Raw genomic sequence first — 22,579 nt, forward strand, 5'->3', positions numbered from 1 at the left:
ATAAGAAATCGCTTTATGGCAGGTGAACAATAGGGAGAGGAAAAGGCTGTGAATAGGGCCCGACCTGAGTCATGGTGTCGCGGATACAGAGAAACTGTCCCTCTTCCCTGATTTCTGAACCATTCCTTGTTCCCAAGGTCAGTTTTTGATTTAGTCGAAGGTGAGGCAGTGGGAGGGGGAGATAATCAGCTGTTGACCGAACAGCTCAGCAGCTAGGTGGGAGATGTGTCCAGTCCACTGGCCGTGGAAGAGGTCAGCTGCTCAATGCGCGCAGAGAGGGGGGGAGTTGTCAGGTTTGAAGATTGGGAGAGTGGGGTCGGGGCAGGGTGCTTGTTGAGGGCTGAGGGGTTGGATGTTTGCTGGGGAGGGGGTGGCAGCTGGGAGAGGAATTCACCAAGGGGCTGTAGGTGGGAAGATTCAGTTGCTTGTGGTGGGGGAGAGACCAGGTTGGGTCTTTGCTGAGGGGTGGGGAAATCAGGTTGGCTGCTTGCTTGTGGACAGGTGGGAGCCAGAGGTGAGGCTTGGTTCTTGTTGAGGACTGGTTGGGAGGGAAGAGGGGCAACTCCAACACTGGGCCACTGCCCAGTTATTTTTGCCCACTAAGTTGGTTGGCTCCCCCGCCTTCCGCTGCAGCGAAGGGAAGGGCGCATGGAGAGTTCTCTGGGGCAAATGGCACAGACTGGGAGAGGCGGCCGAGAGCCTCAATCACCTTATCACACCAGAATCTCAACTGCCAATTAGTTCCACGCTGAGACATCATCCTGGGGCATTTATCTGTGGAGGGAAGGGTGTGGGGCTGTACTGTGGAGTGTCTTAGGCAACAGGCATTCCACAGAACCCTCTTGGACAAATACCAGAGCTTGGCCTCCTACTGTCTTGGCTCTGATTTACAGTTTGACTATGCAGATAGTCTCAGAGACAGCCCGTAGCTTTATTAATGCTGAGTGCCCACAGAAAGCTGTTAATCAGAATGCTGCAGATAATGGAGGGGGAGAGGTTATTTCTGGTATTAATGACTTTGATTCAGCCTGGGAGCAAAGAAAGCCGTCTCTATGCTAGAAAACTGCACCTGTTTAATGAAATGGACTTAAAAACTGAACTCATTAATCTGGTGCAACCCCCAATGTAGACGCACTTAAGTTGGTTTAACCCTGGCTTGTATCGATTCAACTTGCATCAATCCGTTTGAAAGCTAGGGCAGATATAGTTAAAGAGATGCGCTTTTCAACATATACAAGGCCAGAATCTCAGGGTTAAGCAAAGGTGAACCAGTTGGGTTTCAGAGTTTGTAAACTCCCAGCACTTTTCAAGTGTTGAGTTTCATGAAACACTTTTGAATAGTGTGAAACTTTTTTTTTTTTAAACCTTAAATTATTATTCCTCAAGGGAACTTTATTTACTTCTTTTCCTTCCCTGGGGAGTGTTCAGATCTGGGGGGTTGATCTGGTCTATTTGAGAGGCTGATCACCCAGTTCCAATCCCCATCCAGGCTTCCCCAAAGCTGCGGGGAGGGCAGGATTTGTTGCTCTGGTTCTAAAGGTAGAATCTAGGATTTCAGCAAAGCCAGTTCCCATCTTTCTGCCCAGGAGATACCCACACCCAGCTGCAGAAAATCTAAGCCTGTGGTTTTAAAATCCACAGGAGGGCTCCCAATATTGCACCAAGTGCTCTGGGAAGAAGATTCCAGGTTTGTTATTATCCTACCCGGAAATCTGTTTTTTCTGTTAAATATATAGGCTACCAAATGGCATCTTTGGGTAGCCCAGTGGCCTGCTAAGCTCTAAAATGGGCATTAGGAAAGGAGCTTGATTACCTATCTAAAATGTTGATTGCCCATACATAAGACATGTCATACCAGAACAGACAGTGGTCCATCTAGCCCTGTATCCTGCTCTGGCAGTGGCCAGTACTAGATGCTTCAGAGGTAGGTGCAGGAAACAATGTAGTGGATAGTGATGAAATAACTTGTTGATAGGGGAAATCTTCCTAATCCCACCTCCCCGTCAGTTACTGGCTGGCTTATGCCATGAAGCATGATGGTTTATAACATGCAATAATACCTTAAAACGCCATTCCTAGGACAGAACTTTGGGGCACTTCCACTCTTGACTTTTTGACAAATAAATAATTCCTGTCCTTGTTTTCTGTGCCTTAGCCAGTTTCTGATCCGGGGCAGTACTTTGCATCTCACCCCATGGCTTCTTCCTTTCCTTATCAGTCTCTTACGGGGGACTTTGTGACTCAGAACTCAAGTATGTTGTAAAAGTGACAAACCCAGAGCTGCAACGCTAGACATTTCTGTTCTTAATAACCTCTCTCCCGGTGTCATTTCACCTGTATCTGCACCCCATTGCACTTGGACTTTCAGGGAACACAAACTCAGCTAAGAACAGTACGGTATTGTCCCTGGCTTCCAACCAAAAACAGAGGTCAGCTCACGTTTACCAAAAATATTCCAGTGGCCTAAAGAAACTCACCTTCAGTAGGGCTGGGAGCATACAGCAGACTGAGAACAAGCATTGTAAAGCTCAGATCAAGATGAGCCCAAAGCACACTTGAGGATCTGAACACCCCAAAACTTTGTGCTATTGGAAATTCAGATGTGGTTCTGAATTCTTCCTTTGGAGCCCATCTCTCATGGCAGGCAGTGATACAGGTAACTAATCTTCAGGTACTCCTGTGGTTCGGTTTGGAGATGCGCCTAGGAGTTTGCGTGTTTATCTGATCATATGTCTAGCCATACTGTGCTAAACACCTCTCCTGACCACCATCTCCCAAGATTCACCACTGCTCCTCCTGCTTCTGGTAAGCTTGGAAATACCTTGAGACCAGTTTTTTACATTCTGAGCCAGAACCTCAGCTGATACAAACTGATGTAGCTCCATTGATTTGAAGCTGAGGATCTGGCGGTGTATCCCAGCCTTTCCGCTTCCGGAACCCAAGAGAACAGCTCAGAGACGTGCAAACAGGTCTCTAAAAACCCTCACACTTTGCAGACTCAGGTAAAACGAGTCCTGGATCCAAACTCACAAAAGCCACTTCCCTTTTGGCCCGTTTCTCCAGAGAGGCTCAGAGAAAATGAAAAATGGTGGGGGGTGGGGGGGGTGCAAAGAGATCCAAACTTTTTTTTTTTTTTGGAACTTCAAAACCAGTTCAGCTGAGGTTCATGCTGAGACTGGGGAGAAAGGTCCGATGGTTTTAGCCAGCCCAGTTTGCCCATCATCATCATCATCATCATCCCCCACCTGGAGCTCCCTCGAGTGCATCAGTGAGGGAGAAGTGGCTTTCAGACACCGCAGAGCTTCAAAAGGCATTAGTCACTACGGCTTGCAGTTTTCACCAGTCAGCACATCTTGTGCAGAGAACTAACAGGCAGTTGACATGGGCTGGCCAGGCAGGTGTTTAAGAGGGTTGATTCCTATTGGCTGCCATCTGCCGAGCTAATGAGCCTCTCAGCGAGGTCATTAATATAATGACAATAATATTCCAAAAGTAAACAGGCAAAAATCAATGCGCTGTGAGAGCCCAGGTTACACTTTCCAGTTGGCAGCCCTTGCCTGCCTGCCGCAGCTCTTCAGAGAAGCCTGGAGAGGGCCGGGGCCAAACACCAGTCATTGCGGGGTGTGTGTGTGTGATTTTAGCTTTGCGTGCCTGGAGAATGTAAAACGGGTCCTACCAGTTGCTGCTTCCACCCTGCGGATCTCACCAGCCCGTGTGGAGGTAAGAACGTATCAGAGAGCTCTGGCCAGTATGGACGCCTCTTCTCGGCTTCTCCTTTCTCTGGCTCACTCCTGGGGATCGGCAGAAAGGTTGGACGTGGAGGCCTGGGTCTGGGACCATGTCCCCCGCAAAGCCAGGGTGGATTTATCATCCCCCTGACAAAGTGAGGGGTTGGGTTTTTCTTCTAACGCTGTGGATCCCTTTCGATCAGAATGAGATTTGCCCAGTGAGCAAGCCCCTGCCTGCCCAGGGATCTGCTTTCCTCTGGTGTATTTAAGCTGCCTGGAGCAGCTGAATCAGCCTGGCTCCATTGCTTGGAAGACACTTCGCATGTGTATAAATTACCCCACTAACAGAGCAAATCATGCTGGATCTTTTAGGATCTAGTAGGGTCTTTTCACCTGCTTTGAACAGAACATTTTCTTAGCCCTCAAGGGCTGCATCGCAAGATCTCGTTTAAGCACCATTTTAAACATCATTTGACTGCATTGTCTCTGCCTCGGAGGCAGGGCCGGCTCCAGGCACCAGCGTAGCAAGCAGGTGCCTCGGGCGGCCAATGAAGAGGGGGGCAGCATGTTCGGCCGTTCGGCGGCAATTCGGCGGCGGGGCCGTCACTCCCTCTCGGAGCGAAGGACCTGCCGCCGAATTGCCGCCGTAGAATGAAGTGGCGGTAGAGCTGCCGCCAATCGCGATCGCAGCTTTTTTTTTTTGCTGCTTGGGGCGGCAAAAATGCTAGAGCCGGCCCTGCTCAGAGGCTGTTCTTCTCCCACGATTCTTGCTGTAAACTACAGCTAGGTCCAAACTGAAAAGTGCCCCGAAGTTTGGGCGTGCTCAGATCTGCGGGGGTTGATTTGGGACTTTCTCTGTTCAAAATCTACCATCTCCTAGGGACAAGCTCCAGGTATTTATTCTACCATCTCCCACTGCATTTCGAGGGGGGAGGGAGAAGAGTTTTCCAGCTCTGCCTCCTTCCTGAGATATGACTTGGGGGTGGGATGGGGGGAAAGGGCAGTCAGGATCTTTTGCTGACAAACCGGTGCAGGCCCAGGCAAGTCTCACACACCTTTGAAAGTCCCAGTTCTGCTTTATGCTCCTCGTACACATGCAGGTTGGTTGTCTCATGCATTCAATAAGAATAGCATGGTGTAATTGTCGGCAGAGATGGGCCTCAGTCGAAATCTCACAACCAGATAGCTCTGAACTTTGGAGAAGTTCTGATCCGGATCCAAACTTTGCAGCCGATCTAGATACTTATCATGAAACAAGCTGAAAACCTGGATGCAGAGTTGGACTTGGAAGAAGTCTGGGGAGCAGGGTGTGAATAGTGCTCCCTGTCTTTGGTACCCCACCCCAATACCTCAAGGTACCTTAACCAACAACAAAAACTTCCGCTGGCCTCACAGTGCTTCCAAGCACATGTGATGGTCACATGGAGTATCCAGACTTGACAAAGGGCCAAGAAAATGATCACACATGCAGAATGTAAAGGATAATGCATGGAACATTAAACTGCCTTTAACCCGACATCTATGTTTTCATCTTTCCTTCATTCTGGGGGGGATCTTTGCTGGTAAGGGTGAGGCCACTTTTAACATCTGACCCTACAGCGGAGAGGGTCTGGCAGCGAGCCGTTTCCTCCTTCTCTGATCCCGCTGCCAGAGAGGAAAGATGAAATCCTCCCGCGAGCTGCAAAGCATGCACAAGGGGTGGAGGCCCCAAACGAGGAAGGTCCCCAGGGGCACTGGCTTTTCTTGCACTCAAGGCTTGTCTTGGGAGGATTTATGTAGCTAAATTGTGCCAGGGACTAAGCTGAGACCACCAAACTCATCTCACGTGTGACTTTATCTCCATGTGAAGCCAAGTGGCTCAGTATGTAAACAGCAGCAGGCCCTAATATCCTTTCCATCAGTGCTCTTATTAATCCCCATTTCTTTAACCACACAGGGGATCCCAGCGTGAACTCTTCTTCCGACCAGACCGCAGAAGATCGTGGCTGCTGAGATGGCTGGCCAGGAAGCTACACGGCAGAGGCACCTTAACCAGGATACTGATGGCGAAGAGTCAGCATCAGCGGAGCCCGAAGCCTGGAAGATCCGCTACGAGAAGTGCTGGCTGCACCGGCGCTGCTCTTCGCTGCTCCACAAGGACACGCAGGCTCGGCAGGCCGGGCAGCTGTTCTCAGGGCTGCTGGCCATGAACGTGGTGTTTCTGGGCTGCGCCTTCATAAGCAGCATGATTTTCAACAGGGTGGCAATTACCTTGCGCGACGTCAGGATCTTCCTTTCCATCCTCAAGATCCTGTCTCTCTGCTGGATCATTTACTACTTGCTGTGTACCAGCAGGAAGCCCCATGCTGTGCTGTACAGGGACTCCCATGCCGGGCCAGTCTGGGTGCAGGGTAAGTGCTGCACACAACCCTCTTACCTTTGTTCAGTGCCTCGCACTCAGACCACTTTACACACAAGGGACCACTTCACCCACCATCAAAATGCTGCCACCTCTGGCACGGCAACCCAGCATTTCCTACCGGTTAGAGCACAGGGAATGAAGCGATCTGGGCTGTCTGCCACTGTCTCAAGCTGTGACCTTGGGCAAGTCACTTCATCTCTCCCCCCACCCACCCCCACCCTTCACCTCCATGTCTCAGTTTCTCCATCTGAATGACTGGGGTCATACGACTTCACTGCCTCCCAAGGGTGCTGGGAGGCTTCAGGTCCTGGATGTTTGTCAACTGCTTTGAGACCCTCTGATGAAAAGACACTAGGGAAGCGCCAGGCTGTTGTTCTAAGACCAGGAGCCCAAGACTCCTGCATGCAGCTGGAGCTCCGGGAGGAATTCAGGACGGCAGGGTGTAACTGTCCACCTTGGAATGTAGCCAGGAAACCAACCACATCATCCTTCCTCTTGCAAAGCGAGAGCCTGGGGACCTCGCGGGGGTCTACACTGCAGTTCAACACCTGCGGCTGGCCCGCATCAGCTGACTGGGCTAGCAGCGCTCAGGCTACAGGGCTGTAAGATTGTGATGTCCATGTTCAGGCTCCGTCTAGAACCCAGCGTCTGGGACTCTCCCCATTCACAGGGTCTATGCTGCAATTTTATAGCCCCGCAGCCTGAACCAGAATCAGCAGCAGGTGTTTAATTGCAGTGTAGATCTACCTTGAGTGATCACAAATGGGACGGACACCATTATAGCTAACAGCAGAGTACTGTCCGCCCCTTCGTGCCATGCTGGCATACTGGCTCATACGGATTCAAAAGGGAAGATTTCTGCTTAGCAAATCCCCTTCTTGCAGCACCGGGGTTTTCCTCGTGGAGCTCCCAGCCAAGTGGTGACCAGCCCAGCCCGCTTTAGTTGATGAGATGACACATCCAAATTGCTCTGTCCTTGGTTTATTAGGGCCTTTAATTACTGCATTGGCTCAGGAGTAAAATGAAGCTCTAAGGGACAGATTTTCAAAGGGTATTTAGGCACTTAACGATGCAGTTAGGTGCCTAGGGGAATCCTTAGAAGCCCCTAACCGAGTTAGACACCTACCGCCCCTTGATTTCAAGGGGAGTTAAGCAAGTTAGGTTGAAATCAGTGGAAGCGAGGGACCATGCTAGAGCTGAGACACATTTTTTGGCCAAATAATTTAGCTCATTTGCCAAAAAATGCGGTTTCGGGGTTGGCTGAAGCTATTCGTGAAACTGAGTCGAATTTGGCGCGTAGTTCTGGAAGGAAAACAAAGTCCAGATGTTCTGTTGCAACGTTTTCAGAACTAACCACTTTGATTTTTTTTTTTGTCTCCAAATGACGTTTCATTCGGAAGCTGACCCAGGTTTTTTACAAAACAAAAGAAAAGGGTTCAAACACTTGAAAGCCAAATGAACACATGAAAGACGGTTTGTTCCAAGTGAACTTGAAACAAAAACATTTAAAAAAATGTTTTTGTTCGACCACCAAACTGAAAATTCAGTTCTTCACTCAGCTCCCCACCTAAGCTGCTGAGAAGCCCAGTAGGTGCCTCTCTCCATCCTTAAACACCTAAACAGCTTTGAACATTTGACCCTCCAAGCTTTACTGAGCGATATCCAGCGCAGCTGGATTTCTAGCCAGAAATCCTCACGCCCAGTGACCTAGTCTCTAGTGCAACACCTTGTGCAAAACAGGGGATGAATTCCACCTCCCACACATGTGTAATCCAGGTGAATGGCGTGCGTTGTTCAAGTAGCTTAATTAGAGACTGAGCCAGTATTGCCAAACCCAAATGTTTAAAAATCGTGATTCAGGGATCCCCACCCCACCCCCCAAACAATCATGGGATTTTCAAATTTTCCCAAATTTCAGGGCACCTGGATCCAGGATTTGAATTCAGGCCCACCCCCAAAGTTCCAAAACTAGAACTCTCCCAGCCCCACCGAGCGCAGGAAGCATGAAAGCAGGAGATGTGGTGATGGTTACTAAACCTGCACCACTTTCAGCTTACTCCATGTATGGACCCTTGCTCATTTGGTTCGCTGATGGTTTTACTGTTTGGACAGGGTCTCTAGTGCTGTTTGGAGCCTGCACCATCCTCCTGCATGTGTTCAGGATCGGATACATTGTCAGCCACAACCATTGCAAATCCCAACTGGAAATCCTGTTCCTGTGCATAGAAATCATCTTCATTTGCATTCAGGTATGGAACGTCATCTTCTCTGGCTCTGGAATCCAGTCACTCTGCCATATAGCTGGGAGGCAGGGAAGGGAGGAAGAGAGCGCTCAGAGGTAGGGGTTTCTTGTTAAAGGTATTTTTAGTATCAGTTATTGTTTTAAATACCAAACCACATACAGTGCCAATACATGGAGCACAAATAGTACTCAAAGACATAAAAGTAAAATGAAATCATTACTGTGATAAAAGACAATAAATCGATCATGGAATTTAGCGGAAGTTCCCCTGCTTCCTTCTGCAAAGTCAGTAAAGAGACAGAGATAAGTGAAAATCTGGTACATTACCCCTCACCAGCCCAGACAGCTGTCTCTGTACTAACGTCCCCCAGGAAGCTTTTCCATTTGAAATCAGGATTTCTCTCTGTTTGCAATTGCCAAACCCTAATGGCAAAATCAATTGCCCATTTAAATCATTTAGATGTGCTTTGCAACCAGAAGTTCTGTAAACTATGACATCTCTGTGACCTAAAACCATATATGCAAATTCCCCAGCTTCTATCAGACGCAAACTCCCGTGCCTAGCAGAGCGAATGGAAATGTATTTTCAAGTCTCTCTTTTCGGATTAGATTCGTACGTACATGCGCCCTCACATTCACACACGTACACAGTTACACGTTAGCCAGACCTGTGGTACATCTGTGCTGCATGCTTCCTTTGGCGGCATGTTACATACCTGTGTAGCCCCCCTAGCATGGGTATAAATAGCAGGGTAGACCGTGAGGCACAGCTTAGGCAAGTAAAGACACCCCTGAGAGTGCAAACCCTACATGTTCTCTACTCTGCCTCCCTGTTTACACTGCTATTTTTAGCAGTGGTGTGTCTGCAGCCTCCCTACTGCTGGAGCCTTTCCCCACTGCAGGGAAAGGCTCCAGCCAGGAGGTTTCCAGGTTGCTTCCTCCCCACCAGAGCCTTTCCTCACCCAGTGAAAGGCTCTGGCAGCAGGGAGATGCTGAAGCCTTCTTCCACTGCCAGAGGCTTCCACCGATGCATGTTGTTCCACACTACTACAAGTGTGGACACATCCCTGCTTTTCACTGTGTGTGTAGCTACACGTACACCACATACCTCCAGCACTGGTGTGTAGTGTAGATGTAGCCAGATATATCCCCCCCCCCCCCATTAATAGGTATTATGCACATGGTATTAATACTGTGTATGTTATTCTCAATATTAATGTTGGGCAGTTCTGCTAACTGACTCGTATTCAGCTCAACTTCTGTCATGCTATCTATCTATCTACCCCACAATGCTCTGCAAATCTAAACGTCGCTTTTGGCATTAGCAAATAGGAAACCTGTCAAGGACAAGATACCCGAACGGTGTGTCCTAGTACAGGCTGTATTGTGACTCCACGGCCCCTCCTAGCCTTTGGAATGTGGGATCCAAAACAAAAGATAAGGCAGGAAGAAGTTAATACAGAACAACAGGGTAAAAAGCTGACGGGTGGATTTTAGTCTTGGGTGCTGTATAAAGTGCTTTTAGTTTGTAAACCAGACGATAAATATGGCCAGTTGAAATGCCTACTTTGGAGCACCCCTTCTGTGTAAGGTGAACTGCAGGCTGTCAGAGAGCTGCTTCCTGGAAAGAGCAGAGCCGTAGGTATTAAATGGCTACGCTTGGTTATTTGGTCTCTTGAATATTATTTTCACTATCAAACCGCAAGTGTAGTCAAGCAGCTGGCTGCACTTTAGACAATACGTGTTTGCCCACATGCAGATGCTGCAAAATGGATGCGTATGCACACATAAGCTCAAGCACTCCTGCGCCCATTCCCACTCAGACGCTTGCCTTTGCACAGGCTCCCGCTCACACACATCTGCACACGCACCTGTTGCCAGGTTTACAATAGGTTCATTTGATTGTTTCTGTTGCTTTCAGACGTACCTTTTATGGCGCCACTGTAAGGACTGTACCCAAGTCCAGCACAACCTCACCAGGTAGGACGAGAGAAGGAGGGGCCTTGTTTAATAGCCCTTCATATTACTTTGAACACTCCCATATCAGGCCTTTCTGACTCCACTTTCTTTTCCTCAGCAGCCCTCCCAGGGGCGCTTTATAATCTGCATTTCAGCTTTAAAGATCTTTGTTTCTTAAAACTGAAGGATTTTATATTTAAATGCAAGGCGGATCAATTTGTCACGCTTTCAAACGGGCCTCGGATGGGCTTTGCCTTCTGAGCCATCTTCTTGTTTGGTCTGTGTGGCATCAACCGGTTTGATTTCCTAATCCCATCTCCAGTCCACTTGAATTTCCTCAGTGGAGGATAATGACCTAGTCAACATGAATAGGAGGTTGTGGATTACAGTGGAGAGGCACAATCCTTGCAGGTAGACATATAAAACTGCAGGACCCACATTAGAGCTGACATCCATGCCAGTGCTGGGGGCCAGCGGGATTACTGCCAATTCCACCAAGCAGGAAAATTCATCTTTAAAGGATGAGAGATTCCACAAACCAACCCCCAACCTCAAGAATCTTTCTACTGAACGTGCTTGCTGAGGCACTAGGTTTTGACTTGACTTCGCCCATTTTCATTACGTCTACATGGGTTAGTCAGCTTTCTTCCAGCCATCACATGTTCCTGTGACAGCTGCAAGCCCCAATGGGCCCCTTGCACAGTTCGCAACTGGTTTAAGAGTTCAGGTGTAAGTCTAGTGGACGTGAGAACCTGTGCAAATTACTGCAAGTGGGAATGGCTATGACTGTGCAGGAATGGGTGTGCTTATGTGTGCAAATATATGAGTGTGCATGCCTGAGTGTATGCATAAGCACAGGTGTGGGTGGGTGTGCCCATGTGAGCCCAGGTAGTACCACACGGGTTGGAGAATGTGTGTGCGCCATAAAGCAAGGAGGAGCTAAAGGCAAAAGACCATAAGAGATGGTCTCAGGTGACACGTTGTAAAAGTGCTCTTCCCCTTTTACAGATGTGGGCTGATGCTGACCATGGCTACAGATCTCCTCCTCTGGCTGTTAGCGGTGACCAACGACTCTGTTCACAGGGAAATTGAATCTGCACTCAAAGGTCTTGTGCAAAATTTTCCAGTCATGACTCATTCTTCACTGCTTCTTAATAGCAACAGGTAGACGGGTAGGATGGAGAATCCGCGAGGTCAGCACTAGCCCTTGGCCCCAGCCATTCAGTTTTCTGGATCATCTCCACTGGGATGCATGGCTTCACTAAAGCACAAGGAGTTGGAGTCTATTTTTCCGGGGAAAGAGGAAGTTTTTCTTAACTGCAGGTTGAGGTCACCCGTAGAGATCTAGATTTTTGGATGATCCGTACTACCGTTTGTGGGTCGTTTGGAACATGCTGATTTGCCTGGAAAGCTATTTAGCCACTAAACTTTGGAGATAAAGAGCTCTCCTGGGAGAAGGTCTAGGTAGGGAAGGAAAGAGAATACATATTACACACAGGGCAAGGGCTACACATAGTCATGGTCCAGGACTGGGTCCGGTCTCTCCTTCCAGAGAGAGAGAGATGCCCATCAGTTCCCTACGTGACTAATTCATCATGACACGGCAGAAACCTCAAACCCTCAGGACGATGTTGTAGACCTTTACCAGGGGTCTTAACCTCCCAGATGCAGGTGAAGAGAGTTTAGTGGATTGAGCAGGGAGATAGGAACCAGACAAGCCTTAGCACTGATCCTGGCTTTGCCATTGGCTTGCTGTGTGGCCTTGGACAGGTGACTTCACCTGTCTGTGTCTTGTACAAATGGAGAAACCACTATTTCCCCCCTTCCAGGGTGGACTGGGAGGGCTGATTAGTTAGTGTTTGTACCGGGCTTAGAGCATGGGAAGGGCAAAATATTATTATTCTGCCCCCTCCCCGCCAGTCTTAAAGGCTCATTTGGCTTCATGCAGGTCATTAGGCTTTCTGGGGCAGGCAGGTATGTAGGACCTCACTGCAGGTAGCCAGGAAATAGACAAAAAAAAACTTCCCAGGCTATTCGTGCCTCCCAAATGACCCCCTTCCTCTTCCCTCACTCCAGGTAACGAGTCCAGCTCATGCACATGTCCAAACACAATAGCCTGCTTCGTCTTCCAGAAGGGCTACATCTTGCTGTACCCCTTCAACATGGAATACTGCCTCATCGGCAGCTCCATGCTGTACGTCATGTGGAAGAACGTGGGCAGGCGCATCCCTCCCCACCACACCATTCATGCCCAGCCCAAGTTCAAGCTCCGTGGTGTCATTTATGGGCTGGTGCTGGGCATATCTACATTGTTCATTGGGATCTGCATCTTCATGACATACCAGATCGAGGCTACCAGCTCAGCGCCTAGGCAGGAGACCCTTGTGCTGTATTATTCCTACTACATCGCGCTTCTGCCGATGATGACTGTGGGTGCCTTGGCTGGGACTGTCATCCATGGCTTGGAAGAGCGTGAGCTAGATACTCTGAAAAACCCAACCCGAAGCCTGGACATGATCCTGCTCATGGGAGCAGCCCTAGGCCAGATTGGCATTTCTTACTTCTCCATTGTCGCCATTGTGGCCACCAACCCTGGAGACCTGCTAAACAGACTCATCCTGACCTACGCGGTCAGCCTCATCATTCAGCACATCACGCAAAACATCTTCATTATCGAGGGGCTTCACCGGCAGCCTTTGGTGGAGGATCCTGATGCCAGCCTGGCTGGGCCCCACACACAGCACTCGGGTCCATCCAGTGAAGAGACGGCCATGTCACACACCAGCCAGGAGCCCGCGCCGCCCCCTGGCAACAAAGAGACTGAAGCAAAAGAAGGTGAGAAGCGTGAAGACTGTGACCCGAGAAGAGTTTACCCACTAGAGATAAGACAGGAGATCAGGAGGGTTTCGCATGCCTACAGCCATACCTACGGCCGCCTGAACTGGAAGAGGAAAGCCCTAAAGGAGATCTCAATCTTCTTGATCTTGTGCAACATCATAGTGAGTATCTCTCTCAAGCTGCCTTCTCTACATCCCGGGCCTGGAATGAGAACAAGTATACCCAGAGAACACCTTGGTTCTACATTCTCTCTCTCTCTCTCTCTCTCTCTCTCTCACACACACACACACACACACACACACACACACACCCCTGCCCACCCCACCTTCTCTTTCCTTTGAGCCATCCATTTTGTTCATCCACATTCCCTAGGCCTGCTAGTAAACTCTTACACACCAGCACTGAGGCTCATGCTACAGTGCAGACAAGGTTTCCTGTTAACCTCTCACTTCCTTGACCCTAAAATATCTTTTTAAAGCGAATGACTCCAGCGTGGCTGGATTTTCTGTACATGGGTCAGGGGGAGATTTTCACGGAACATAGGCAGCTAAAAACTCCTCCGATGCCTTGATTTTAGGTATATTAGAAGTTATTAGACACATTTGGTGTTGAATAAAAAGTGCCTAAGTAGGAAAGTGGGAGGCACAGCAGATAGTAGTGAGTCCTTGTCATCAAGAGTCTCCAGTATTAGGACGTGTCTGCAATGACATCTGTGCCCACACAGCTAGTTACAACCCATTTCCATTGAACAGAATAGGCAGGACCTTCACCACATCCTTGAACCGTGATAAAAACTTTGGACAGAGCTGTAACATTGGCTTGAGGATGCGATTAAAACTTAGGTGGCTCCCATCTGTCACGGTTTCTGCTGTCCCTTATCAGAGTGTCTCTGAGTGCACACCCACGGGTGTCAGGCCTTTACCACTCCCCAGGTGGAATTCTGCAGTCCACCCACTCGTAGACCAGGGCGTGGGATACATCCTCTGGTTACCAACTGGGACTGATTCTGCAGGTCCAACTGGGGCTGGCCCGTGCAAGAGTGTCGCGTTGGGAGCATTTGCAGGGAAACAGAAGCAGCTTCTTCAAAACAAAGCGTGATTTATTCTGCCCCCAAAGGTACACAGTGCTAACAGAAGTAGATTTAAAAACCTACTTGCATAGTCCTTTACCCAAGTTCCACCTCTCCAGCCAAAGCTCCGGCAGGTCCGGCTGATTCCCCATCTCGGAGTTGGGAGAAACAGCTCATTGCTTCCAGCCCGCTTCCTCGGCCTCTGAGTCCTCTCAGCTGTTTCAGTGACACATCCTGGCCAGCCTTTCTCAGCTCATCCCCTTGCAAAAATTCCTCCTTTTCGGCAATGGGCACCTTTTTAACAGGCCTTTGGATCCCAGGCTTAGCCTTGGGAAGAGTAAAACATCCTAGCCTGGATGAAGTCAGCGAGGTAACTTCTGCTCCCAGCTGTTGGCCCAGCCTTTGCGATCTTAACTCCGTTGAAGCTGAGGACCTGAGAGGCTGTCAGTGTTTTACCTGGCCTGCTCAGTTCCATAACTCCCCCTTCACAGCCGCCTGTGAGTTAGCGCTGTGCACGCAGTCAGGCCACAATACAACAGGGAAACCGAGTCACGCAAAATAGTCATAAAAATGCTACATTTTCCAAGTTCCTCATGCCAGACACACGAGAAAAGCTGAACCAGGCTGTGGGGGCAACTGTGTTGTTACTGAGTCTCCAGACGGGGTTATATTAGAGACACGGTTTTACTTGGCAGAGACTGCAGTAGTGTAAGGGAAGGAAACATCCCTCTGAGATGTCTTCTGTTAGGGAGAGGACTTGCTCTGTTAATCAGAGATACCCCAGTGACTGCCTCAGCCAGCCCTGCGTCCACTCAGCACCATAGGCTTTTGAGCATACCCAGTGCCATGGACTATGCTGAATATATATAGGACAATGGTTTTCAAGCAGGGGTACGCATACCCCTGGGGATGCACAGAGATCTTCCAGGGGGTACATCAACTCCTCTAGATATTTGCCTAGTTCTACAACAGGCTACAGAAAAAGCACTAGTGACGTCAGTACAAACTAACATTTCATACAGACAATGATTTGTTTATACTGCTCTGTATACTATACACTGAACTGTAAGTACAATATTTATATTAGAATTATATGGTAGCCATGAGAAAGTCAGCAATTTGTCATTCGAAGTGTGCTGTGACACTTTTGTATTTTTACGTCTGATTTTGTAAGCAAACCGTCTTTAAGTGAGGTGAGACTTGGGGGTACACAAGACAAATCAGACTCCTGAAAGGGGAACAGTAGTCTGGGAAGGTTGAGAGCCACTGATATAGGACACCCTAACCTCCTCTGACCTCTGCTCTTTGTAACCACCCTTCTAGCTGTGGATCATGCCCACATTCGGGATGCACCCCGCCTTCGAGAACGGACTGGAGAAGTCGTTTTACGGTTACTCCACCTGGTTTGCCATCGTGAACTTCGGCCTGCCCCTGGGTGTGTTCTACAGAATGCACTCCGTCGGGGGGCTCCTGGAGGTTTATGTGTCATCCTGAACCAGGTCCAACCCTCCCTCGCCCAGTGGTGGAGGGAGAAATGGAGCTGAAGTCACACAGCAGTAGCCGGATGGGGGAGACCTGGGAACAAAGACACAGATACTGCCAGCTCACTTTCATTTTGACTTTCACTTTGGCTCCTCTGAGCCCTATTTCTCGAGGCGTTTCAGATGAAAGGGAAGTTGTTTTGTGTTTTGAACACGCTGGTGTCAACTTTCTCCATAGAAAAACAAAACAATCTGGACTGGTCTGTAAAATACTGTACTGCTCAATGGAAACAAACTAGTGCCAGAATAATAGGGATAATATAGTTACTGCACTCAGGACACTCCACCTTCAACCCTCTGAACATAAGAGCACCATCATGATGCACGGACTGAAATGCACTCCACAGAACCTCTGAAATCAAGGGCGGGAACCCTATCAGCAATCTGAGGAAGAGGCCACAGAAATACCTGAAGTACATGCCCCATGGTCAAGCAAAAATGAACAAAAATGCCCACTTTTTACATGGATGTATGGAAGTACAAGGTTCATATGAGCACCTATGGAGCGGGGTGCAGTGGTTAGAGCAGATCTGGGTTCTGCTCCTGATTCTGACACTAACTCTATATGTATCCGTGGGCCAGATGCTCAAAGATATTTAGTTCTTCAAGGACTTGTCTACACTCGAAATGCTACAGCAATGCAGCTGCATCTGTGCTGTTGTAGTGCTTCCGTGTAGATGCCACCTATGCTGGCAGGAAGGGTTTCCCCGTTGGCATGGGTAATCCACTTCCCCGAGAGGCGGTAGCGAAGTTGACGGAATTCTTCTGCCAGCCTACCGCTGTCTACACCAGGGGCTAGGGCGATTTAACTTTGCCACTCAGGGGGGTGGATTTCTCACACCCTTGAGAGATGTAGCTGGGTCAACCTAACTTTTTAGTGTAGACCTGGCCTTACTCTCATTGAATTCAATGAGACTTAGGACTGGTCTACACAGAAAACGTACAGCGGCATAGCTACATCTCTCGGGGGGAGGGGGGGTGAATTTTTCGTTGCCGACCTAACCCCGGTGTAGACCACGTTGGGCGGATGGAAGAATTCTTCCGTTGACCTAGCGACCGCCTCTCAGGGAGGCAGATTAATTACAGCGACTGGAGAACCCCTCCCGTCGCTGTGCGAGTGTCTATGCAGAAGTGCTACCGCGGCACAGCTGGAGCACAAAAGCTGTGCTGCTGTAGTGTTTTAAGTGTAGACACAGCCTAAGGCGCCTGAATACCCTGGAGGATCTGGGCCTCTGAGAACAATTTTCAGAAGTGCTGAGCACCCACAACTCTAATTGAAGTCAAAGGGAGGTATGGGCACTCAGCATCTCTGGAAATCAGGCCATAAACAGCTCTGTGTCTCTATGTCCCCATCTGTAGAATGGGAACGAAACCACTTACCCCGTTCAACTGGGCTCAATGAAGGTTCTGACAGGCATTCGGCGCGCCGCCGGTGAAAAGTGCTAGAGAAGCATTATAGTTACCACTTAGCTTATACTTGACATTCCTCAGTCCTGCTTTTTATTGAGTGGGTTTCTTGTTCTCTCATGAAATGAAATCAGCTGATCCTTTTGCGCTAGTGAAGGTCACACCATTGCCTGCCGTTTTGAAAGCCTAGCTAGGGGCAGTTCCCTGGCCTGTGTTACACAGGAGGTCAGACTAGATGATCACAACGGTCCCTTCTAGCCTTGGAATTTAGGAAAGCCCTAAAATAAGCTAATAATAATTCTACTGTGACCCCCCCCCTTTGTGCTTTCCACAGTCTGTACAGGACGGAGCAATGTGCGTTAACCTGTGTGCAAATCCGGGAGTAAAAATGCACCGCATCGTGTTTGATGAGAAACACATCAGGTGTTTGATTTACCAAAGGCACTTAGGTGGGGAACTGGAATGCACAGAGGCTAGCGGTGGCCCTCGTGACCGAGAGCCCACTGAGCTCAGTGAATAGAAATAAAGACAATTTGAACAGTCACGGTTTGCTGTTGCAGTCTTTGTTTCACCCTTTGCTCACAGAGCCTGCCCTAAAGCCCACTGAAGTCAATGGAAAGCCCCCCATTGGTTGCAACAGGCTTCGGATCCAGTCCTTCCCAAGTACAAAGATTATATAAAGATTTAAGGGCAGGTCCCGATTTTACAATCAATCCATCTTTTCTTGCTATCAAAATCCTTCATGTCACTTAATCAAGGCTGATGGATTAAAGTGCAAATACCACTACCTTTACTGCTCCCATCCAACATAAATCAGTCTAAAGAAGGGTTTGGCTAGGTTCAGAGCTTGGATTCTCAGAATTGCAGCCTTGTATAAAAACAAACACCCTGCAAGCCACAGTCAGGGGCAGAGAGAGCTAATGGCACTCGGAAATGCCTCTCCGAAGAGCCCCTGACACTGGCATCCCAGTGGGTACAGATCACAATTACTGCAACTAGTCTGGAAGTTACAAGTGAGACAGGTCAAGTGAGCATGGACTTTGCCTCAAATACTTTTACTAAGCCTTATGTCAACAAGAAATGTCAGGAGAAATTACAGCTGAATAAATTAGGCACCAATAAAGTTAATTATTACTTCCATTTCAGTTTGCACCAGGAATCTCACCCAAGGAACACACCGGAGGTCTTTTCCTTTCAAATGAAAACAAGCTCTCAAACCTTCTCCCTTGTTTGCAAAAGATACTGGAGCAATGATGTATGTGCGTGGGGAAGAGGAAAATTGCTTGAGAAGGTCACGCTTGAGTTGATAGGGCCTAGCTGATCAGGGAGTTCTGGAGGCCTAACACTGAGATACAAATACTAGCACTTCGCAGGCATGTCTACACGGCAAAAACACACCCGTGGCAACGAGTCTCAGAGCCCACGTCTACAGACTCAGGCCTGCGGGGCTCACACTATGTTGTGTAGATGTTCCTGCTCAGATTGGAACTTGGGCTCTGAGACGCATCCCCCTCAAAGCCCAAGCGGGAACTTGTAAGTGGCTATTTTTAGTGTCGTAGCACAAGCCCCGTAAACCGAGTCTGTAGACCCAGTTCTGAGGGTCGCTGCCGTGGGGGGAGTTAGCAATGTAGATGTACCCTGTATGTACAATGAATGTCTACACACAGCATGAGAGGGAAACTGGGATGTGGTCTCTTGTGGCAACATCATGAACTTACCTATGAAGTCTCACTGACCAATGATAAAGAGGCCAATAACCAGTCAGCTCTGGAACATAGGAACTGCCATACCAGATTGGACTAATGGTCCAGCTACACCAGTATCCTGCATCTGACAGAGGCCAGCATCAACTGCTTCAGAAGGTACAAGAAACCCCCTAATGGACAATGCTGGAATACCCTGCCCAGAGGGAAGGTCTCTCTCTAACCATAGGTAGTTTGTTAAGCCCCTGAGGCACAGAATTTATATCTCCCAAAGTAGATAGGACAACAAAAATCAAAACACTAGCTGGAAAGGATTTGGGGTTTTACAGTGGATCACAAATTGAATATGAGTCAACACTGTGATGCGGTTGTGAAAAAGGCTAATATCATTCTGGGATGTATTAAAAGGACTGTCGTATGTAAGACACAGGAGGTAACTGTCCCGGTCTACTCAGCACTGGTGAGGCTTCTGCTGGAGTGCTGTGTCCAGTTCTGGGTGCCACATTTTAAGAAATATGTGGACAAATTGGAGAGAATTCAGTAGAGAATGATAGAAGGTTTAGAAAACTTGACCTATGAAGAACAGTTAAAAAAAAACGGAGCATTTTTAGTCCTCAGAAAATAAAACTGAGAGGGGACCTGATAAGTCTTCAAACATGTAAAGGGCTGTTACAAAGAGAACAGTGATCAATTGTTCTCCATGTCTACCGAAAGTAGGTCAAGAAGAATTAATCTGCAGCAAAGGAGATTTAGGTTAAACATTAGGGAAAAAATTCTAACTCTAAGGAGAGTTAAGCTCTGGAACAGGCTTCCAAGGGAGGTTGTGGAATCCCCGTCATTGGAGGTGTTTAAGAACAGGTTGAACAAACACCTGTCAGGGTTGGTCTAGGTTTACTGGATCCTGGCTTAGTACGGGGGGCTGGACTTGATGATATCTCAAGGTCCTTTCTAGCCCTATATTTCATTAATTCTATGTACTCATTATTCATATAAGTATCTAATCCTTTGTTGGAATCCTGTGAAGCCCTTGGCCTCAGTCATTTTAACAGACCCTATTCGCAGCATCAAAAGCCAGGAATGCACAGGTCAGGTAAGTTTACCAGAGATAACCAGGTGGGAAGCCACCCGTTGCAAAGGAAACCAGGACACCATATCCTCCAGTCACATAAATCATGCAGTAGGCCCCCAGAAGTAACTCAAACAAGATCATAAACCCACTCTGGGACAGACAGAGTCAAAGCAGGTGCCATGTTTAAGATAATTTTTATATCTCTATAGGTGAGCAAATAGTTTACAGTGCAATTTGATTTTCATGGAACAAAGACTGAACTTGAAACATCAAGGAACATAAAACTGCAGAGGAACTCACAAAGGAACAGAGGATATACAAAGCAAACGGAAAGGCCGGAAGATACCACAAAACCAGTGTGCGTGACGGGCAGGGGAAAAGCAAGCATCCGGGACACAAGAAGTCCCTTGTCCAGCTGTGAGGTGCAGGTGCGGTACAATCAGATGTCGGCCCATCACCAGGGCTCCATCAATCACAGTCTTCCGATGAGAGATATTCCAAGCAAAATATAGACTTCAATCTGTAAATGTCTTTATGCAGAAGAGGGGGGGGGGGTGGAAATGATGACAAAATGCATTGGGGGTGGAGAGAAAAAAGGTTCCCTTCATCTATCCCTTGTCCTTCAAGGATATTCCAGGCTATACTCCAGTATACCAAACTGGGCTGGGGGGTTTAGTCCAGTTCCAGCACCACAGGAGGGGGACTGCTTTGATACTAGATCAGTGAGCTACCCATACTAAACCAGAAAGAGGGCTACTGCCCAGTGGCTGCCCATACCACAGCATGGAGCTCCTCATAAGGGAAAGTACTACAGGGTGGCTGCCCCCTGCATACAGGTAGGGAGAATGGTTTACATGGAGTCATCTACAGCAGTGGTTCTAAAGCTAAGGATCAAGAATGGCTGTCCTTGGCGGCCTGCAGAATGAAACACTAAGGACTAAGCAGTAGAGGAATTAGAACTTGGTCCATGAGAGGATCACCCTCATCCTGTGGCCCACATCTGCAACATGAGGACCTTCCAGTGGAACAGAAACACCTCTGGCTCATGCCCTAATCTACAGAACTGCAACCCTGCACTGCTGCATCAAGCATGGCATCACAATATCTTGTGATTGAGGCAGATGATCTCCCAATATCCCTGCAAACTATAGGTTCCCACACTTACCATGCCTGAGATCCAATACAGTCTAGCTTTTTTAATCCAGAAGCCATCAAGGCCTTCTGAAGGATCCAACTTTACCCCAGCGGTCACTCCCACCAGTGTCTAGCTGCTTTTCTCCTGCTGCCTTCAACTTGCTGCTTAAGACTTCCCTGAGACCTTCCTTCAACCCCTTGCCCTGAAAAAGCAGTGCACAATTGATCCCTTCCGCCATTCCCCACATGCCGTGACAACATGCCCAGCAAGGAAGGTGGGATATAGCTTTTTCCAAGGCTAGACAATATAGTCCCTTCAATCAATTGGAAAAGGCTGCTGGAGGGCGACACAAACTGTTCCTTTCTCCTTGCAAGGAAAAGCCTGCTGATGCCTCCGGGTCCAGCCCTTTTCTCCCAGCCTTTGCACTGACCCCCTTAGTCTGAGTAAGGTATTCAAAGTGGCTTTAGACACATACACTCTGGTCATTTAAAGAGCCCATCTTTAAGGACACAGCACCATTCCAGGTCTGCAAACCTCCAGGGCAGTGAGTGGCAAAGTGGGGAAGAAAGGGAAAGGGCAGAGCTTTGGACTTTGCATTGAAGCATTGGCTTACAGCAACCAAAGGGGAAGGAAAGAGGGACTCAAAACACAGACATGAAGTGGATGAACAAATAGATTCCCTTTAGCATTCCCTTTTCATTCAGCTGGTAAATAAAGATCCTCCAGCCCTGCCATGGACAGTGAGGAGAGGCAGCAGCAAGACGACCTGCAACCCGATGGAGTCTTGGAATAAATTCTTTGGAAAAGAATCACAAAAACTATGTATTTCTACAATAAAAAAACACACACCTCCCACAGCAGCAGCAGCTTCCCTCGCTGACCCAGTTTAACTCTTTACATTCAGAGTCTTTTAATCAAATGCTGAATCTGACCGGGGGTGAGGGAGCGGAGGTCATAGCCTCCAGCTGGTCAGGTTCAGGTTTGTCTCCAGACCAAAGCCAGGAGTGAGAGAACGACAGAAGAGCTAAGAATGGTCTGGTTTCTAGTGCAACAACCACAATGGACACTCCTTAGGCATCTTTCACTCAGGGTTCCTGGGGAGGGATAGGAAGGGAGGTGGGCTAAGGGGCAGGTATCTCTGAGCAGATCCTGATTAAAGCTTCAAATGACAGGTAGGTAAATGGAAGTGATTGTCCTTTTGGTCTCTCAGCTGGCTGTGAAATGCAGGAATAGCTGTGATGGAGCAACGCACAGCGAGGTCCTTGTTTCCAGTGTTTCTCTCTTATCAGAGGTAAGTGCCTTCTCTCATCTTAGACTCGCTGAATTTCAAATAGCTTCACATCCGTGTCATACCAGATGGGGGGATCCACATTCCTGGAAGAGAAAAAGACGGTCACGTCACTTACTATGAAACAAACCAATGTTGATGGCACTCAAATCTTGCCAGCTGGGATAACAAGAACGGAGACATTTACCGCATGGCAAAG

At 48.4% G+C, this 22,579-nt stretch overlaps 2 protein-coding genes across 3 annotated transcripts in view; one reads left to right on the forward strand and one right to left on the reverse strand.

Annotated features, from left to right (window-relative positions):
* Positions 1 to 5,721: 5,721 nt before the first annotated feature.
* On the forward strand, positions 5,722 to 15,731 carry OTOP3 (otopetrin 3). The gene is made up of 6 exons (XM_024215204.2): positions 5,722 to 6,118; positions 8,242 to 8,378; positions 10,293 to 10,351; positions 11,339 to 11,436; positions 12,407 to 13,329; positions 15,561 to 15,731. The coding sequence occupies exons 1-6, from the start codon at positions 5,722 to 5,724 to the stop codon at positions 15,729 to 15,731; spliced, it is 1,785 nt and encodes a 594-aa protein (XP_024070972.2).
* A 4,413-nt stretch (positions 15,732 to 20,144) lies between these two features.
* Positions 20,145 to 22,579, reverse strand: part of HID1 (HID1 domain containing) — a 43,034-nt gene continuing 40,599 nt past the window's right edge. For both annotated transcript variants that reach the window (XM_026654521.2, XM_026654520.2), the window contains exon 19: positions 20,145 to 22,466. In XM_026654521.2, coding sequence (XP_026510306.1) covers positions 22,403 to 22,466 — 64 coding nt within the window. In that variant the 3' untranslated portion in view covers positions 20,145 to 22,402. The remainder of the gene's footprint in view (positions 22,467 to 22,579) is intronic.

Source organism: Terrapene carolina, unplaced genomic scaffold, assembly GCF_002925995.2.
Source record: "Terrapene carolina triunguis isolate 2854851 unplaced genomic scaffold, T_m_triunguis-2.0 Scaffold192, whole genome shotgun sequence".
In the NCBI taxonomy this organism is placed as follows: Eukaryota; Metazoa; Chordata; order Testudines; family Emydidae; genus Terrapene; species Terrapene triunguis.

Bases quoted from the DNA above. Each gene is read 5' to 3' on its own strand.
- OTOP3 (XM_024215204.2), top strand. From the start codon at position 5,722: ATGGCTGGCCAGGAAGCTACACGGCAGAGGCACCTTAACCAGGATACT. The intron at 6,119-8,241 runs GTAAGTGCTGCA...CTGTTTGGACAG, and splicing joins CGGGCCAGTCTGGGTGCAGG to GGTCTCTAGTGCTGTTTGGA. The intron at 8,379-10,292 runs GTATGGAACGTC...TGTTGCTTTCAG, and splicing joins TCATCTTCATTTGCATTCAG to ACGTACCTTTTATGGCGCCA.